At 43.2% G+C, this 22,212-nt stretch overlaps 1 protein-coding gene across 3 annotated transcripts in view; it reads left to right on the forward strand.

The window, feature by feature from the left end:
• The window catches only part of cacna2d2a (calcium channel, voltage-dependent, alpha 2/delta subunit 2a), a 991,061-nt gene that overhangs the window by 536,916 nt on the left and 431,933 nt on the right, over positions 1-22,212 (forward strand). For 2 of the 3 annotated variants that reach the window (XM_078543862.1, XM_078543864.1), the window contains exon 5: positions 13,931-13,975. The exons of the other annotated variant lie outside the window; for it this stretch is intronic. In XM_078543862.1, coding sequence (XP_078399988.1) covers positions 13,931-13,975 — 45 coding nt within the window. The remainder of the gene's footprint in view (positions 1-13,930; positions 13,976-22,212) is intronic. 3 annotated transcript variants of the gene reach the window in all.

Below are 22,212 nucleotides of genomic sequence, written 5' to 3' on the forward strand. Positions count from 1 at the left end.
CCTTGATGTTCAATGGCATTACCATCACCGAATCCCTTACTATCAACATCATGGAGGTTACCATTGACCCAAAACTGAACTGGACTAGCCATATAAATACTATGGCTACAAGAGCAGGTCAGAGGCAAGGAATCGTGCAACAAATAACCCACCTCCTGACTCCTCAAAGCCTGTCCACCATCTACAAGGCACAAGTCAGGAGTGTGATGGAATACCCCCCCACTTGCCTGGATGAGTGCAGCTTCCACAACACTCAAGAAGCTTGGCACCATACAGGACAAAGCTGCCCGCTTGATTGGCACCACATCCACAAACATTCACTCCCTCCACCACCGACGCACAGTAGCAGCAGTGTGTACCATCTACAAGCTGCATTGCAGGAATTCACCAAGGCTCCTTCGGCAACACCTTCCTACTCCACAACCCACTACCATTTAGAAGGACAAGGGCAGCAGATAGATGGGAACACCACCACCTGGAAGTTCCGCTCCAAGTCACTCACCATCCTGAATTGGAAATATATCGCCATTCCTTCACTCTCACTGGGTCAAAATCCTGTAACTCCCTCCCTAACAGCGCTGTGTTTGTACCTGCATCACATGGGCTGCAGCAGTTCAAGAAGGCAGCTCACTACCACCTTGTCAAGGGCAATTAAGGATGGGCAATAAATGCTGGCTCAATCACCAAAGCCCACATCCCATGAATGAATTTTTTATAAAATCCAGTACCCACAGTGAATCTATCACTCTGGATCCTTTACTTACAGTGAGTCTGTCACTCTGGATCAATTTCTCGAGTCTGTCACTGGATCCATTACTCACAGTGAGTCTCTCACTTTGGATCCATCACTCACGGTGAGTCTATCACACTGAATCCATTACTCACAGTGAGTCTATCACACTGAATCCATTACTCACAGTGAGTCTATCACACTGAATCCATTATTCACAGTAATTCTCCCATGCTGGATTTATTACTCACAGTGAGTCTCTCACTCTGGATCCATTACTCACAGTGAAGCTATCACTCTTGATCCATTACTCACAGCGAGTCTCTCTGTATCCATTACTCACAGTGAAGCTTTCACTCTTGATCCATTACTCACAGTGAGTCTCTCTCTCTGGATCCATTACTAATAATGAGTCTATCACACTGAATCCATTACTAACAGTGAGTCTATTACACTGAATCCATTACTCACAATAATTCTCTCACGCTGGATTTATTACTCACAGTGAGTCTGTTACTCTGGATCCATTTCTTGCAGTGAGTCTCTCACTCTGGATCCATTACTTGCAGTGAGTCTCTTACTCTGGATGCCACCCTGGACCCATTACTCACTGAGTCTGCCACCCTGGACCCATTACTCACAGTGAGTCTGTCACTCTGGATCAATTTCTTGAGTCTGTCACTGGATCCATTACTCACAGTGAATGCTCTCACTCTGATTGCATTACTCACAGTGAGTCTTTCACTCTGGATCCATTACTCACAGTGAGTCTTTCAGTCTGGATCCATTACTCACAGTGAATCTTTCTGTAGATCCATTACTCACAGTGAATCTCTCACTCTGGAACCATTACTCGCACTGAGTCTGTCATTCTGGATCGATTACTCAGAATGAGTCTGTCACTCTCATTCCATTACTCACAGTGAGTCACTCTGTATCCATTACTCACAGTGAGTCTCTCTCTCTGGATCCATTTCTCTCAGTCAATCTCTCACTCTGGACCCCTTACTCACAGTGAGTCTATCACTCTGGGTCCATTACATACAGTGAATCTCTCACTGTGGATTCATTACATACAGTGAATCTCTCACTGTAGATCCATTACTCACAGTCAGTCTGTCACTCTGGACCCATTACTCACAGTGAGTCTGCCACACTGGATCCATGACTTGCAGTGAACCTCTCACACTGAATCCATTACTCACAAAGGCTCTCACTCTGGAACCATTACTCGCAGTAATTCTGTCACCCTGGATCGATTACTCAGAATGAGTCTGTCTCTCTGCATCCATTACTCACAATGAATCTCTCACTCTGTATCCATTACTTGCCATGAGCCTGTCTCTTTGGATCCATTACTCACAGTGAGCCTCTCACCTGGACCCATTACTCTCAGTGAGTGTTCATTGCTCACATTCCTCACTAAATCGCTTAACATTACCGTGAGCGCCATGACTTAACTGAGGGGTTTATTTATATTTGCAATTGGCACTTGCTGTGTGGATGAAGCCTCATTACTGTGTGAGACTATTGCCTAGTGAGATATCAGTTATAATTTCATAAAGGGCCTGGAAGTGCAGTGAAAATCAGTGTTTTATTACACGTTTCCTGGTGCAGATCTGAACTCTCCTGTATCACCAAGGCTCATATCCAGCACCATGCATGTAAAATGTGGGAAATATCTGGATCAGGAATTGTTAACAATGTTTCCTCTAAGTTGCACTGCCGCAACCCAAAAGTTCCTGTGCACATTTCGGCCCAATTAACGCATGTGCAAGGCGTGCAAAAGAATCGTCTGCACGCTCCAAAAGAAAAATTAAATTGGTTGCTATCTCAATATATTTGAAAAGGTCATGTTCACTGTCAGCAGCAATGACGTCCTGTTCTAGTGCGATGGCAAGAGATACAATGATTGAAATGTTTAAGATCATCTTTTGAAAATGGTCACCTTTTGAAGATCAGCTTTAGTGGTGTGTCGTTTTGCTTGATTCCACATACCTGAGCCCACAGGGAACCATTGTCTCTGTGACTAATCACTTAGAAATACCCAGATAAGCAGGGCCATTGTGGTGAGTAGTTGAACAGCATCACCAGAGAGCTAAGAAACACACTGAAGACGTGTCTATATTACGCCCGTGCAGAGGTGTTAATATATTCATTCATTATCTAGTCTAGCATTCAATATTTTAAAGCAATGATAGATTGGTGAAGGAATCTGATTCTAAATTGAAAATACTTTTAATTCTACTGTGATAGAAGTAATGGTTTTATTGGTGAGAATAACTGGGGGGGTGGGGGGGTGTAATAATATTATGGTTGGAACAGTAGGAATGTGAAAATAATAGTAACTTTGAATGTTGTAACACTGTTACCATCCATAATATTGGATTGGCTGCTGTTAGCAGCTGATTGTATGTGCATTGTGATTACTACACAGATGAACTGCAAACCATCACTTTCACATGATCTCTTTGGAGTATCTGATGTTAGTCTGGCTCACTTGGTAGAATTTCTGCCTCTTATTGACTGTGAAGCAATTTTGGACATCCTGCTGTATTATACGAGTTGTGTCATCATCTTTCTCTTATTTCCATCAGTGGAATCCTTGTCTCTGCTCCATGTTAACAAAGTGTGACCAGCGTCATTCTTCCCTGTTACAAAGTGATATGCCTTGGGTGTTTCAGCTCAAATGAGATTATAGACTGGATGAGTGCAGTGATAAATTGCATGGGGATCTTGTTAAAATTTTGCTGCCAATTTTCTCCCTCCCACTTTTCCTGGAGGTGCTGACTGTTGCTGATTCAATGGTCCAGTTGACGGACACGGGGCATCTTTGTTTCCTCATCCAAGTGCGCTCTCCACATGTGTAAACATGGACAGTTAGCATTGACTAATTCACTGCAAAGATATCACAAGTGCATCCAGACTATCCACACATAGGCACTTTCCAACAGATGGTGATCAGGAATGAGGGGCTCTCACTTGGGGCTTGATGGAACAGAGAGGGTTAAGGAGAGAATCTAATAAAAATTCCCATCAATTATGAAAAGTACACAATGGGCAGAATTTTAAGTCCCGTGGGCTGGCGCACATCTGACTCGATCGGGCATGAAATAGTTCACGATGACTTTGAGCGAATGTCCCAACGTCATCGCACACTCATGTGATATTTCGGTCAGCAGGCGCACGAGAGAGTTGGCAGCGCACCCAGAGACAAGAGGCCTATTAAGGCCATTAATCTATAAATTAAGTGCAATCTTTTGCTGCCTGTCCAACATTACGGTTGGCGGGTGGGCGAATTGGCCAGGTGGCCTTTGGATTTTTGAGGAAACCTCATCCACGGGTGGGATGAGGTTTCCGATATTAATTTTAAAAAATAAAAATATTTTGACAGAATTTTTGTAACCTATATGTTCATGTGAGGAAACCTGGTTTGTGGACATTTTTTCCTGAATTTCCAAATCTTTATTTCTTGCTTTTAAATTCTTCAGCTCTCTGAGGCACAGACTTCAGTGCTCGCTGTCCTCCCGCCCCCACACCGGCAGCGCTGAGCCTTTCAGCACGCGTTTCATGTTAATTGGCCAGCCAGCGTGAAATCGCGGTCGGGAGCCGATCGTGGATGGTGGCTCATTCCCCAGCCACTCTGGGCCCATCCACTGTGCCCGCCCAATGACCTGAAAATCCTGCCCAATGAATCAGTTACAAGGGAGCAGAGACTGGGGATCATCACTGGTAGATTTTTTATAAATGAGTGTTTTTTTCAGAAAGGGTTATTGAGCAGAGACTGTAACATCATTTAAGTATTTGAAAAGGAAGGATATATAAGAATATAGAGGAAGGGAGCTGCACAGAAATTAAAGTGTAGAAACAGGCCAATCGGCCCAACCTGTTCCTGCTGGTGTTCCTCCTCGACGAGCAGGATACTAATTCCATCTACCACTCTGTTTCTATTTTCCTTCATCCCCCTTTCCTTCAGCCACCTATCTAATCTGTTCTTAAGAGCTGACATGCATTTTGTTTCAATGACTAACCAGTGAATCCCAAAGCCTTGCACCCACCATATAACCATTAACACACCACCATATAACCATTAACACATTACCATATAACCATCAACACATCACCATATAAGCATCAGCAACCACCATATAACCATCAACACATCACCATATAACCATTAACACATCACCATATAACCATCAACACATCACCATATAACCATCAACACATCACCATATAACCATCAGCCCATCACCATATAACCATCAGCACACCATGATATAACCATCAGCCTAGCACTGAACCTTGGGGAAAACCACTGTCGATCATCCACCAGTCTGAAAACAACATTTACCACGACTTGCTATTTTCAGACCTTATGTCAATTTATCCAAATTGACGTTAACCCTCCTATTTCATAAACATCAATTTTGTTAACCAGTCTTTTAGGTAGTGCTTTGTCAAATGCTTTCTTAAAATTTATATAGACAATATCCATTGCATTCCCTTCATCAACCTTCTCTGTTATTTCATTAAAAAATTCAATTTGATTAGGCAAGCCTGATCTGCCTTTTACGAATCCATGCTGGATACCCTTAACTAACTCAAGCCTCTCCAAGCACCTGATGATTATTTTTCTACTTCATTATTGTTTCTCAAACCTTAACCACCATGGACGTTAAACTGACCATCCTGTAATTACTAGGACTGTCTTTACACCCTTTCTTGAATAAGGGTGTCACAATTGCCACTCTCCAATCCTCTGTACCTCCCCCATATCCAGGGATGGTTGGGAGATTATGGAAAGCTCTTCCACAAACCCCACACCCATGTTCTTTAGCAACCTGGAACACAAGCCACCCGGAACAGGTGACTTGTCCACTCTAAGCAAGCCAGTTCTGAAGAGGAGTCATATTCAACTTGAAACGTTAATTCTGTTTTTCTCTCCACAGATGGTGCCAAACCTGCTGAGTATTTCCAGCACTTTGTTTTTATTTAAGATTTCCAGCATCCACAGTATTTTGCTTTTATTTAAATATAGCCTGCCTCTCCAGTCCCTCTTGCCACTCACCCACTCGCCACACCCATTACTTCCACTATCTCCGCTTCTACCAATATTTTGTCAGTTTCGCCTTACTTCGTAAACACTGATACAAAGTACACATTAAGTATTTTAGCTAGGGTTTTAACCAGGGGATGTGAGGGAGAACTTTTTTTTACGCAATGAGTAGTAATGACCTGGAGGTGCCTACAGGGGTGGTGCAAGCGGAGATGATGAATGATTTCAAGGAAATTGGATGGGCACTTGTAAGACTAAACTTACAGGGCTAAGCAGAATGGGACTGTTTAGGTTGAGGTAGTAGAGCCAGCCCGGACTTGATGGGCCGAATGGCATCCTTCTGTGCTGCAATGACTCTATGACTGTATGTGATTTTATAGTTGGTATGTTAGTGAGCATATGGTGATGTGTGTTGGTGATTATATGGTGAAGTGTTGGTGATAGTATAATAACGTGTTGGTGATTATACTCATGCTTTCATAACCTCTAGACTTGACAATTCCAACACCCTGCTGGCTGGTCTCCCACATTCTATCCTCTGTAGACTTGAGTTCCTCCAAAGCTCTGCTACTCATGTCGTCCCTTGCACCAGTCCTGCCCCCTTTTACCCCAAGTCGCTAACTTACATTGGCTCCCATTCCAGTAATGTCTTAATTTTAAAATTCTCATCCTCGTTTGCAAATCCCTCCATGCCTTCACCCTCCCTATCTCTGCAATCTCCTCCAGCTCCACAAACCTCTGAGATATCTGTGCTCCTCTAATTCTGGCCTCTTGAGCATCCCCGATTTTATTTGCTCCACCACTGGTGGATGCGCCTTCAGTTGCCTGGATCCCAAGATCTGGAATTCTCTCCCTAAACCTCTCCAGATCTTTACCTCGCTTCCCTCCTTAAAGCCACAACTTAAAACCTACCTCAACCAAGCTTTTGGTTATCTGACCTAATATCTCATTGTGTGGCTTGGTGTCACACTTTATTTTATAATGGTCCTGTGAAACTCCTTGGGATATTTTATTACGTTAAAGTTGCTAAATAAATAAAAGTTGTAGTTGTACAATTGTGAGAGTTATAAGATCGTTATGTTTTGGGACTGTAGCTTTAAATTTAGGACAAATGAAGGGGGTCATGTGACCTGTTCTGAAATCTGCCTGACAGTAAGCCTGGGTGGCTTGATTGTTAAAGATCAAAGGAAGGTTTAGACTGTTTCACTGAGAAGAAGGTGTAAGGTATTTATGCTTGGAGACAATGGCAGCAGTCTCTGAGTTTACAAACTGTGGACTCTAAGTCTTCCACAGTCCCAGAAAAGTTTTGTTGGTATCAGGTTGGGATCAAAGATAGTTAATTAACATTACTACCTGGATGCTAGGTTAATGCATTTCTTTTTGCCATTGGGAAGAGGACAGAGGAAGCCATTTTTGAAATCAGATTACAATCTTCCCTACAATTCAATGAATATCACAGCAGTGGTTCTGTGTGGTCAGCAGAGAGAAAGGGCTGCTTAGCTTTGCAAACTACCACAGTCAGATGCGGGAGGGAGACAGTCTCCAGGCAAAGAGGCGCATCCTGCAGTCATGTAATGATTCCAGGAGATTCGTCCGAGCATGGCCATGGGGAAGAAGAATCTGAACAGGCTTTACTGGTGTCAATGGATTTAAGAAACTCTCAAAAAACTGAGCAAAGCACCTGGAGATGGCCACTCAAAGTTACTACTCAGTGAAATAGAAATACGGGAACCCATTGGAAGTGGGGATCAACTGTAATTCCAGGTAGAGTACAAAGGGTGATAAGAATATTTAGGGAACATCACCTTCTGTAGTGTAAAGTATAAGTTGCCCAGAAAAAGAAAGTAGTTTTTAGTCAGTAGTGTTTTCTAGTTATTTGTTACAGTAAAAGTTTTAAAACATAAAACCTTGTTGTCTCATCCTTTCAGCTAATAACTGGAAGGTTGAATCTCTTTAAAAGTTATCAGTCTCTACGGAGATCACAACATAGTTGTTGATTATATGTTGGTGATTGTATGGCGAATATTTGGTGATTATATTGGGTGTGTTGGTGATTTTCTGTTGATATTTTGGTGAATATATGGTACAGTGTTGGTGATGATATGGCGCTGTATTGATGTTGATTTGGTGATGTGTTGGTGATGATATGGTGATATGTTGGTGGTTATATGGTAAATGTTAGTCATTCAGTTCCTTCAGACCGAGTTTGGCAGTGGCATTTTTTGACATATTGGATGCATTGCATTATCGTTCTCCTCAGAGGTTTCTGTATTCTCTCAAATTTATGCTTATTCCTTGTGTTTACACATAGCTTTGAAATTAATTTGTATTGTTGACAAAACTAGTCATGAGACAGAACAGATTTAGAGTCCTCTACAAGGAACTTTGATCTTCTAAATGAAACTTGTTTGATTGGAAGTAATACAACATGCATACTCAGTGTGGTTCATAAATATTCAAAGGTTAAATATTCAATTATTATTTATGAAAACTGTTTTATTGAATCAAATCTCAGGACCACTAAAACCCATCTCTCATCTATTTATGTTCTTACTAAAATAAAGTTATTTGTTGAAAAGCCTCCATTTATTCACGATGCTAATGCATTTCAGCCTAAATGCATAGGTTAGTAATTTTGGACTTACTGTTCTCTGCAAATTAACACAATCACATTGAGAGAACACAGACACACTCGCACTGAGGGAAATCCCTGACAGATTGACACTGAAGAACATTGACACACACAAACCGAGGGAAGAATGACACACTCACACTGAGGAACATTGACACATACACTGAGGAACACTGACACACTCACACTGGGGAACACTGGCACACTCGTGCTGAAGGAAATCTCTGATACACTCACACTGCAGGAAATCCCTGACACGCACATATATTGATGGAAATATCTGACAAACATAATGAGAGAAATCCCTGACGCTCACACTGAGAGGAACACTGACACACACACACTGAGAGAAATCCCTGACACACTCACACTGAGGGAAATCCCTGACAGATTGATACTGAGGAACACTGTTACATACACTGAGGAACACTGAAACACACACACATTTAGGAACACTAACACACACATTGTGGAGCACTGACACACACACTGAGGAACACTGACACACTCGTACAGAGGGAAAACCCGTAACACACTCATACTGAGGAACAATGGCACGCTCACACTGAGGAGCACTGACACAATCACACTGAGGAACATTGACACATTCACACTGAGGAGCACTGACACACACACACTGAGGAATACTGACACACTCATACTGAGGGAACACTGACACACACACTGAGGGAAACACTGACACACACACACAGAGGGAACTCAGCACACTCACTCTATGGGTAATACCTGAAACATTCAACTGAGGAACACTGGCAAGCTCACACTGATGAACACTGACACATTCGCACTGAGGAAAATCACTGACACACTCTTACTGAGGAACACTGGCGCACTCACACTGATGAACACTGACGCAGTCACACTGAGGAACATTGACACATTCACATTGATGAGCTTTGACACAGTCACACTGAGGAACCTTGACATAGTCACACTGAGGAAAACAAACACATTTGCACTGAGGGAAATCCCTGACACACACACACTGAGGAACACTGACACATACAGGAACACTGACACATACACTGAGGGAACACTGACACACACACTGATGAACACTGACAGGCTCACACTGAGGGAAATCTCTGACACACTTGCACTGAGAAACACTGACACACTTGCACTGAGAAACACTGATACACTCACACTGAGGAAACACATATTCACACTGAGGGAACACTGACACGCTCACACCTTGGGAATGCTGACACACTCACACTGCAGGAACTCAGCATGCTCCCACTCAGGAACACTGACAGTCATACTGAGGAACACTGACACAGTCACACCGAGGGAAACTGACACACTTGCACTGAGGGAAATTCCTGACACAGTCACACTGAGGAGCACTGGCACACTCACACTGATGAACACTGACACACTCACACTGTGGGAAATCCCCCAAACACTTACCCTGAGGAACACTGGCACACTCACAGGAACTCAGCGCACTCACACTGAGAGAAATCCCTGACACACTTACGTTGTGGTAAATCTCTTACATGTTCACACTGAGGAACGCTGACACACTTGCACTGAGGGAAATCCCTGACACACTCACACTGAGGAAATCCCTGACTCACTCACACTAAGGGAGATCTCTGACACACACAGTGAGGAACACTGACAAACTCACACTGAGGAACACCCACACACTGATGAACACAGACACATTCACACGAGGAACACTGGTACACACACACTAAAGAAATACTGAAACACTTACATTGAGGGAACACTGACACGATGACACTCAGGGAACACTGACAGGCAAACAGGAGGAAATGCCTGACACATTCACACTGAGGAACACTGACACACACAGGAACACTGACACACTCACACTGAAGAACATTGACACACTCTCACTGAAGAACACTGACAAACTCGCACTGTGGTAAATCCCTGACACACTCACACTGAGGAAATCCCTGGCACACTCACACTAAGGGAGATCTCTGACACACATTGTGAGGAACACTGACAAACTCACACTGAGGAACACTGACACACATACTGAGGAACACTGACACATTAACACTGAGGAACACTGACACACTCACACTGATAGAACATTGACATACTCACTCTGAGGAACACTGACACACTGAGGGAAATCCCCGACACACTCATGCTGAGGAAAGTTGGCACACTCACACTGATGAACGCTGACACAGTCAAACTGAGGAACATTAACACATTCACACTGAAGAGCACTGACACAGTCACACTGATGAACACTGAGATATTCACACTGATTAACACTGACACAGTCACACTGAAGAACATTGACACACTCGCACTGAGGGAATCTCTGACACGCTCACACTAAGGTAAATCCCTGATACATTCACACTGAGGAACGCTGACACTCGCATTGAGGAACACTGACACACACACACTGAGGGAACACAGAAACGCTCTCACGAAGGAACACTGAGACACTCGCACTGAGGAACATACACACAAACTGAGGGAACACTGACAAATGCTGAGGAACACACACACAAACTAATGAACACTGACACACTCACACTGAGGAAACTCAGCACAGTCACACTGAGTGAAAACACTGACACACTGACACATACAGGAAAACCGACACACACTGAGGGAACACTGACATACTGAGGAACACGGATACACACCAAGGAACACTGATACACTCACACTGAGGAACACTGACACACACACACACTGAGGAACACTGACACACTCCCACTGAGGAACACTGACATACTCACACTGATGTAAATCCCTGACACGCTGACACTGAGGGAATCCCTGGCACCTTCACACTGAGGAAATCCCTGACACAGTCACATTGAGGGTACACTGACACACTCACACTGAGGGAAATCTCTGAAACACACAGTGAGGAACATCCACACACACTGAGGACACCCACACACTGATGAATACTGGCACATATACACTTGGGGAACACTGACACACTAACACTGAGGAACACTGACACACACACTGAGGAACACTGACACTGTCACGCTGAGGAACACTGACACACTTGCACTGAGCGAAAACCCTGACACACTCACGCTGAGGTAAATCCCTGACACATTCACACTGAGGGAACACTGACATACTCACACTGAGGGAACACAGAAACACTCTCACTAAGGAACACTGACACACTCACACTGAGGGAACTCAGCACACTCTCACTGAGGGAAATCCCTGACACACTCACATGAGGGAACACTGACACACACACTGAGGAACACTGTCACACAACGAGGAAGACTGATAAAACTCACACTGACACATTCACACTGCGGAAGACTGACACACTCATACTGAGGGAACTCAGCACACTCTCACTGAGGGAAATCCCTGACACACTCACATGAGGGAACACTGACACACACACTGAGGAACACTGTCACACAACGAGGAAGACTGATAAAACTCACACTGACACATTCACACTGCGGAAGACTGACACACTCATACTGAGGGAACACTGACACATTCACGCAGAGGGATCACTGACACCCTCACTCTGAGAAGCCCTGCAATGCTTGCACTGAGGGAAATCCCTGACACACTCACACTGAGGGAATGCAGCACACTCATACCTAGGCAAATGCCTGAAACCTTCACACTGAGGAACACTGACTCTCACACTGTGGGAAATCGCTGATACATTCACACTTAGGAGCACTGGCACACACAAACTGAGGGATCACTGGCACAATCACACTGAGGAACACTGACATATGCACTGAGGCAACACTGACACACACTGAGGAGCACTGACACACACACCCTGAGGAACACTGACACACACGCGTGCACACACACACACAGGAATGCTGACACACACACTGAGGAACACTGACATACTTGCAGAGGTTAATCCCTGACACACACACACTGAGAAAACCCCAGACACACTCTCATAAAGGGAAATCTCTGACACACACACTGAGGGAACACTGACACACTCACACTGAGGAACACTGACATACACTGAGGGAAATCCCTGACACACTCACACTGAGGAAATCCCTGACACACTCACACTGAGTGAACACTGACGCACTCATGCTGAGGGAACACAGACACCTCGACATGCATTCTCACTTATCTCCAGTATTCTTCTATTTGTGCGAATACTTTTCAGACCTATAGTCAGAACTTTGCAAGGACCTGCCAATATACTAGGTTTGTTTGGTAACAGCATAGGGTTTCCAGGTCTCCTGGAATCAGCATCAATCTCCCGGTGGCTAAAGAAAGCCTATGGGCAGATTTTGAAACAATGTATCATTGACACCATTGAGTGAGTTGGGCCACGTTGGCCCACAAGCATCATCATCCCCCAACACAGCAAGGAGGATGCTACAGCCTTGGCTAGAGCCTTGGCTAGCAAATGTAGTCTCTCTATCCCTGCATTGTGGAAAGCTGGGTACTGGGTGGAGAGCAGACTACAACTCCCTGAGGACATTGCAACCAGGAGTGGTGGTTGGGGAGTTGGGGTGGAGGGTAACTGGTGACATGACTTGTCAAGCGAAATGCCCGAAGTTGAGGTAAAGGGTGAGAGTAGTGGCTGGAAATAGCTGTGACAGAGGGCAGGTAGCAGCTCAGTTGAGATTGAGATTTTCTTTGTGCTGATGTTTCCAGTATCTCTCGGCCCCACCCAATTATTGTGCATTGACAGCAGTAAACGGAGGTTGGGCAGGACTTTTATTTATGTATCTCTGTTAATATAGCCAACTCATAAACCTAGAGCTCACTTGTGCCTCACCGCCCACTTTCTGTTGCGTCCCTCCCGCCAACATCTCCTGGAATATGTCCAGCCAGAGTTGGCAGCCCTATAGCAATTAACCTGTAACTGACCTCAAGATCTCCACTTACAGCACTTAGACTTTGTAGGCATAAAGAACTGTACCTTGGCAGAAAATTTACTAGTTAAACTTCCATGACAATGCTTAAAGAAAAATAGTGTACATGATGTTACCTATTAAATATTACAGAAACCAGCATTCTTGCTGTACTTATATCAAAATATTAGGTGTAACCAATATCACAGAAATGTTACTAACTCCTGCCTTAATCTTGGCATTGTAAAATGACATATTCTCTGAGTTACCATAATGAATGCCATAATGGGTCCATGTGTTATGGTTAAGGCTGTTCAAGCTGCACTGCTGGATATCCAGTGATGGTCCGCATTTAAAAAGTGAACTAGTGACCAATAGAAAAATAGGAATTTGGTCCAGGGGCGTGAATGTCACTTCAGGATGATCCTGAAAAGTACTCATCATGAAGCAAAAGTTGAGAATTGGTGAATGAGAGAAGCTTGTATCCACTGCAAGGGACTGAGGAAATGCAGGTGGTGTTAGGTCTGCTGAGCCCAGGCAGGACCATTGTCTCTTTGGTATCATCATCCAAATACATTTTGGCCACTGATGGTGAGGACACACTAATCTGAGCCTTTTCTTTTATTTATTTTTATATTTTTTCTTAGGAACGAGACGTTTTATACTTTGATGCAAAAGCAGGAACATCTGATGTAAGTCCAGAAGTTGAATATTCATTGCATGTTTGACTTATTCAACTTTCGGCTGTTCTCTCTGTGTCTTTGCTGTTGTACCAAGGTCTTGTCTCACTGTGAAGAAGGCAGCTAAGAAATGCAAAGAAAGAGATGGGGTGACTTTCAGTTCTGGTTTGGGGCCAACAGGTACAAGTGGAACACAGTGGTTTAATAGAAAGAATCAACAATGATCGCCTGCCCCTGCCTTCCTGTCCTTAACAAGACAACAAGCTCCCCAGCCCATCCTCGATGTGGTGGCTGGTTTAGTGAGTGGCTGAACCAAACAGACCAAGAAAGTTACTCCCCCCATCTGTGTCAAGTTAACTTATCTCATCTGCAATGGCGAGGAGGGGACAATTCAGGCAGGACGACCATTACTGATGTTGCCCAATAATGCCAGCCGGAAACAGGTGTGTGGATGCTGTAATAACCCTATAACTAAATGAGCTGCCAATAATCATAGCTGAGGCTCACGCATGGAGAATGGCACTTGGGTGAAATATCAGAGGGCAGCTGGTATTGGACAAACCCTTTCCCAAAAAGGAGTCAGCACCTGCACAAGGAGTGGGGGTAATGTGTCGAATGAAAAGCATTTCAAAAACCCGGTCAAACCTCAGCTCCTCTAGGAACATTCAAATTGAATAATATGAGACAAGATACAAGATGGGAGGATAGGTAAAGACCAGCTGGCCCATTGAGCCAGCCCTATACTGGCTCGCTGTGGCTTGTCTACACCAATGTCCTAATTCCCCCCTCCCCCACACATCAACCTTCATGCAGCCTCCTGAAGTAGAGGAAAAATGCTTAGGCCAACTTTAGAGCAAAATGCTTGGAAATTCTTTTCCAATCCCCAAAAATGATCAATCTGCAGGAGACCAGAATTGTGCTGGAGTATTGTACATGCTGTGTGTTGTATGCTTTTGTGCTATGTGTTTTATGTTATGTGTTGTGAATTGTGATAGTTCCATATAACTAAACTTGCTTCCATGTGAGAATACTTGACAAATGTCATGTGATCCTGACACCTGAAAGATGTAGGGCCTTCCATTGTAATGTCTGTAATGTCACTGAAGGAATTACAGTTTGAAATCATTTTATTTAATATGAATTTCTCTGGCCTTCAAGGTAAGAAGTGTGTTATTAGCAACAAATATTCCCTGGTTAGGCACAGCACGAGGAAGAGACAGAAAAAGCTCCCTCTGCCCTGCCCAATGCTGTGGCCCAGCTCAAGCTTCAACTCCACTTTCCTGCCTGATCCCAGTCCCTTGATTTCTTTTGACCCCAAAAGTATGTTGATCTCAGCTTTCTGGGATAAAGATTCACAACCTTCTGAAAATGGTCAATCCCTTACTTGAGATTATGTCCCCTAGCTCTAGACTCTTCAGCCAGGAGAAACAATCTCTCAGAATCTACCCTGTGAAGCCCATTTAGACTCTTGTAAGTTTCATTGAGATCACCTCTCATTCTTCTAACCTCCAGAAAGTATAGGTCCATTCTACTCATTCTCTTCTTATAGGGAGACAGGATTGTCCAAAGATTTAATCTAGTGAACTTTTGTTGCAACCCGTCCAAGACAAGCATATCCTTCCTTAAAGTACAGAAGCTAAAATTGTGCACAGTGCTCTAAGTATGATCTTGCTAAAGCCATATATAATTGCAGCAAGACTCCTATATTCTTGAACCCCAAATCCATTGCAATAAAGACGAGCATATCATTTATCTACCTAATTGCTTGCCATACCTACATTTTAACTTTGTGTTTCGTGTACAAGGGCATGCAAACCTCTCTGAAAACAAACGATAGTTTCTCGCCATTTAAAAATTATTCTGATTTTCTATTCTCCATACTAATATTGATATCCCACATTATATTTCATTTCATTCATTGATCCGACTCAGTAAATCGCGAGGCTCTGTGGAATTTCTTTTTTTATTCTTTGGCTGGGTGTCGCTGGCTAGGCCAGCATTTTTATTGCCCATCCCTAATTGCCCTTGAGAAGGTGGTGGTGAGTCACCTTCTTGAACCACTGCAGTCCATGTGGTGATTGTGCTCCAAAGATTTGGATCTCCAAGAAACTTCATCACAATCCTGCAACTGTTTTGAGTGAGAGATCTGAAATAGATGCCTCCAAAATTCAGAACAGTGTCAAGCAAGGCTGCGTGACAGCCCCCATACTATTTACAATCAACCTGACAGTGGCTATTCACCTCATCAAAGACATACATGACCTACAGTTTGTGGATGACTTCAGTGTGGTTGCCCACTCTGCACCAAATTTGAAAGCCACTCTCGATCTCTTCGATTCCGCATGCAAGAAACTCAGCCTGTCCTTGAATGTTGCTGAAACAAAACTCATATATCATGCCACAGCCAGCCTGCCAGATATTCCACCTCCCATATATGTTGAAGGAGAGACTCTGGAATATGTTGAGCACTTCCAGCAAAGGCCTCCGCAAATCAATAAAAGCCCTGGTGTACAGAGGAGTTGTCGTTACCACACTCCTATACTGCATTGAGACCTGGACTGTGTGTTAGTGACACATCAGAGCACTAGAGAAATTCTATCAGCAATGCCTCCACTACACCTTCCAGATTCAATGGGAGGACGGTCAAGAAAATGCTAGTGTCCTTCTTGAAGCCAGCTCCACAGACATTCAGGCAAAACTCCTGCAAAATCAACTTTGATAGACGACGCTGTCAGCCAGTTTGCCGAAAACCATCTTCCACGCCAGGCCTTGTTCTCTCAACTCTGAAATGACCAGCATTCCAAGGAAGGGCAAAGAAAATGCTTCAAAGACACTCTAAAGCTGTCCCTGAATTGCAGCAGTATTGACATTAATGACTGGGAGGAGCTTGCTATCAATCATTCAAAATGCTAACAACTTGTCCATCAAACTCCATATGCTTTGAGTCCCAATGCCTTAATGATGCAGAGCAGCGTTAGAGAAGGAAAGAAAAGGAAGCAAATTCTGCATTCCAGATCCTGCCCCATGAGCTGAAAGGTCTGTGGGTTGAGAATTGGCCTGTTCAGTCACATGAAGGCCCATGGCAGAAACTCAGGACCCTGAATTAACATCATCCTCGAATTGAGGGACAGCCGCCACTGCCAAAGATTCTACCTTCTTGCCTACTCATTTAACCTATCAATATTCCTTTGCAGCCTCTTTGTGTCCTCCTCACACTTCATTTTCCCATCTAGCTTTATATCATCGGCAAACTTGGAAACAATACAATCAATCCCTTCATCTAAGATATTAGTATTGTTTGCAAATAGCTGAGGCCCCAGCGGTACCCTATTTGTAACAGCTTACACCCTGAAAATGACCCATTTATTCCAACTCTTATTTTTTGTCCTTTAACCAATCATCAATCCACGCTGATATATTACCCTCAACCCCATGAGCTCTTGCACAAAAGCATTTCGTGTAGCAAAATGAATGTCTTTTACTGGTTTCCCTTTATCTACCAAACAGTTACATCCTTGAAATACTCATAGATTTGTCAAACATGATTCCCCTTTCATAAAAGGTGTTGACTCTGCTTAATCATTATATTATAGTTTTACAAGTACCCTGAATCGCTTCCTTAATAATTGATTCCAGCATTTTCCTGAGAGCTGATGTCAGGCTACAAGGCCTGCAGAATCACAGAATCTTTACAGTGCCCATCGGGTCTGCACTCATTCTCTGAAGGAGCATTCTACCTAGTCCCACTTCCCTGACTTATCCCTGTAACCCTGCCTTTGTTAATTTCTAATATGTTCCCAATTCTCAGACTCGCTGGCAATATTGTAATCTAGTACTATCCTTAACCTAAAGATAAAAGCAAAATACCGCAGTTGCTGAAGTAAAAACAGAAAATGCTGGAAAAACTCAGCAGGTCTGGCAGCATCGGTGGAGAGAGAAACAGAGTTAATGTTTTGAATCCGTATACTCTTCTTCAGCTCTGGAGTCATATGGACTCAAAACGTTAACTCTGTTTGTCCCTCCACTAACCTCTTTAGTTAACCATAGATGGATCACTTTTCCCATGGAGCTTTTCTTTCACAAGGGAATGCACATTCATTGAGAATTATAAATAAAGTTTCACTACTGCTTAAGTACCACCATACCCTTTAATTTAATTGCCCGATCTACCTTAACTAACTCACCCCTTACCCTCATACCTATGCATTTCATTTAATTCAATACTTTAGTTTTAGATGTTCTTACATATTGTGATTACCCTTCCCAAGAGGATCCCTTACTATGAGATTACTAATTAACCCTGTCTCATTGTCCAAGACAAGATCTAAAATAGTGTCTTCCCTGGTTGGTTCCATCACATATTGTTCTAGAAAACTGTCTCAAGTGCATTCCATGAACTCATTCCCCCAAACTACTTTTACCAATTTGATTTATCTAGCCTATATGAAGAATAAATCTCCCATAATTACTGAATTGCCGTTGTTCCTCTTATTTTCTATTTGTCCAGTAGTACAGCTACTGTTAGGGAGCCTATAAATTACTCCCACCAGTGTTTTCTGTTCCATCTTATTTCTTATCTCCATTGATACTAATTCAACTACTTGCTCTTTTGAGCCAAAAATCCTTCCTCACTACTGCCCTTGTCTCATCCTTTATTATGAGGGCAAACTTCAACTTCCATTCTATGTGTCTCTTCGAAACTTCAAGTTCTAATCTCTCCCACAAGTGAAAACATCCTTGCGGTATCTACCCTATCAAATCCCCTCAGGATCTTATATGTTTCAATAAAATCACCTTTCATTCTTCTAAACTCCAACTTATTCAACCGTTCTTCTTAAGATAAGCCCCTCACCCCAGGAATGAGTCGGGTGAACTTCTCTGAACTACTTCTAATACAATTATATATTTTTCAAATGAGGAGACCAAAACTGTACACAGTATTTCAGATGTGGTCTCACCAAGGCCTGCTATAGCTGCAGTAAAACTTCCCTACTTTTATATTCCATTCCCCTTGAAATAAATGCCAACATTCTATATGCCTTCCTAATCACTTGCTGTATCTGCATACTAACTTTTTGTGATTCATGTTCCAGGAAACTCAGATCCCTCTGCACCACTGAGTTCTGCAATCTCTCTCCATTTAAATAATGTGCTGCTTTTCTATTCTTCCTGCCAAAGTGGATAAGTCCACATTTTCCCACATTATACTCCATCTGCCAACTTTTTGCCCACGCACTTAACCTGTCTGTACCCTTTCGCAGAATCTCTACCTCCTCTTGACAACTTACCTTCCTACTTATCTTGGTGTCATCAACAAATTTAGCTATCATACATCTGCTCCCTTCATCCAAGCCATTGATGTGGATTGTAAATAGTTGAGGCCCCAGCACTGATCCCTGTGGCACTCTACTTGTTATAGTTTGCCAACCTAAAAATAGCCCATTTATCCCTAATCTCTGCTTCCTGTTGGCTCAATCTAATAGCTAATATGTTAGCTAAAATGGTACGCCCTACACCATGTAATCTTAGCTTCTAGTAAGCGTTGATGTAGCACCTTATCAAATGCCTTCTGGAAATCCAAGTACACCACATCTACAGGTGCCCCTTTATCTATCTTGCTTGTTATTTCCTCACAACACGATTTCCCTTTCACAAACCCATGTTGACTCTGCCTGATCAAATTATGATTTTCTAAGTATCCTGCTATAACCTCCTTAATAATGGATTCTAGCAATTTCCCAATGACAGATGTAGGGCTAACTGGCCTGTAATTTCCTGCTTTCTGTCTCCCTCCTTTCTTGAATAAAGGTGTTACATTAGCTATTTTCCAGTCCACTGGGACTCTTCCAGAATCTTAAAGAATTTTGGAGATTATAACCAATGCACCTACTATCTCTGCAGCCACGTCTTTTAAGACCTTAGGATGCAGACCATCTGGCCCTGCGTGGCTGGAAAGATGGTGCGGGAGGGAGGTCTTTAGATTCTGGGGACTGGCTCTGGGAGAGATGGCACCTGTACAAGCCGGGCAGGTTGCACCTGAACAGAGCTGGAACTGAGTTCCTTGCGGGTTGTTTTGCTAGTGCTGTTGGGAGGGCTTTAAACTAACTCGGCAGGAGTGTGGGAACCAAGAGAAAATATTAGAGAGGAATACCAGGGTTGCACAAAATTCTGGGAGGGACAGATAGCACTAGTATAGAGAATAGTAAGTTAATAGGTAAAGTCGGGACAAGGGAGAAAGCAACAAAATCTAAATCAGGGTTATTATGCATGTATGTGAATGCATGGAGTATAGTCAAAAGATTGGGGAGTTATAGGCGCAGATTGCCATGTGGAAATATAATGTTGTGGCGATATCAGAGACCTGGATCAAGGAAGGACAGAACTGGGTGTTAAATATTCCTGGGCACAAGGTGTTCAGAAGAGATAGAAAAGGAAGGAAAGGAGGAGGTGGTATTGGTTAAGGAGAGCATTGCAGTGCTGGAGGAAGAGGATGTACCAGAAGGTTCAAGGACAGAATCAATTTGGCTAGAGCTAAGGAACAAAAATGGTGCAATTACATTGCTCGGTGTAGTCTATAGACCGCCAATTAGTGAGGAGAACATAGAAGAACAAATCTGCAAGGAAATTGCAGAGAGATGCAAGCATTATAGAGTAGTTACAATGGGGGACTTTAATTACCCGAATGTAGACTGGGACAGTAGTAGTGTAAAGGGCAGAGAGGGGCAAAAGTTCCTAGATTGTGTTCAGGAGAATTTTCTACAGCAGTATGTGTCCAATTCAACAAGAAAAGATGCACTGTTGGACCTGGTTCTTGGAAATGAGGTGGGCCAAGTAGATCAAGTGTCAGTGGGGGAACATTTAGGAGACAGTGATTGTTGTATTGTACATGTTAGGATGATGATAGAAAAGGACAATAGGCAATCCAGAGTAAGAATAACTAACTGGACAAGAGCCGACTTCGATGGGGCAAGAACGGAGATGAGCCAGATAGACTGGAACGAAAGGTTGGCAGGAAAAATTGTAGCTGAACAATGGGCTACCTTCAAAAAATAATTGGTTCGGGCACAGCAAGATAAACTCCATCGAAAGGGAAAGCTAGGGCAAACAAATCCAGAGCTCCCTGGATGAAAAAGGAGATTGAAATTAAGCTAAAAAAGACAAGGCGCGCTTATGATAGGTGTCAGGTAGAAAATACAATTGAGAACCAAGAGGAATACAGAGGGTTCAGAGGGGAGGTGAAAAAGCATATTAGAGAAGCAAAGAGGGATTATGAGAAAAGACTGGCAGCCAACATAAAGGGGAACCCCAAAGCCTTCTATAGACATATAAAAGGGTGGTAAAAGGAGGAGTAGAGCCAATTAGGGACCTAAAAGGGAATTTACACTTGGATGAAGGGGCCGTGGCTAAGGTATTAAATGTATGTTTTGCATCCATCTTTACCAAAGAGGTAGATGCTATCCAGGCCATGGTGACAGACGAGGAAACACTGTCACTTTAAGGGTTCAAAATTGACAACGAGGAAGTGTTGAATAGACTGTCGGCACTTAAAGTTGACAAGACACCGGGACCGGATGAGATGCATCCAAGGATATTGAAGGAAGTCAGAGTAGAAATTGAGGGGCACAGGCCATAATAATTCAGTCTTCCCTAGACTTGGGGGTGGTGCCTGAGGACTGGAGAATTACAAACATTACGCCCTTGCTCAAAAAAGGTTGTAAGGATAAGCCCAGCAATCACAGACCAGTCAGTTTAACTAAATTGGTGGGCAAGATTCTAGAAACAATTATTCGGGATAGAATTAATAGTCGCATGGAAAAATATGGGTTGATAAGGAAGAGCCAGCATGGATTTCTAAAGGGGAAATCATGTTTAACTAACTTGCTGGAGTTTTTTGAAGAGATAACGAAAAGGTCGATGAGGGTAATGCTGTTGATGTGGTGTACGTGGACTTTTAAAAGGCATTTGACACAGTGCCACACAACAGACTTGTGGGAAAAGTTATTGCTCATGGAATAAAAGGGACAGTAGCAACATGGATACAAAATTGACTGAAAAATAGGAAGCAGAGAGTAATGGTCAATGGATATTTTTGGGCTGGAGGAAGGTTTGTAGTGGAGTTCCCCAGGGGTCGGTATTGGGACCCTTGTTTTGCCTGATACATATTAATGATCTAGATCTTGGTGTGCAGGGGACAATTTCAAAGCTCACGGATGATACGAAGCTTGGGAGTGTTGTGAACTGCGAGGAGG

Source organism: Cetorhinus maximus, chromosome 6 (assembly GCF_964194155.1).
Source record: "Cetorhinus maximus chromosome 6, sCetMax3.hap1.1, whole genome shotgun sequence".
NCBI classification, from domain to species: Eukaryota; Metazoa; Chordata; class Chondrichthyes; order Lamniformes; family Cetorhinidae; genus Cetorhinus; species Cetorhinus maximus.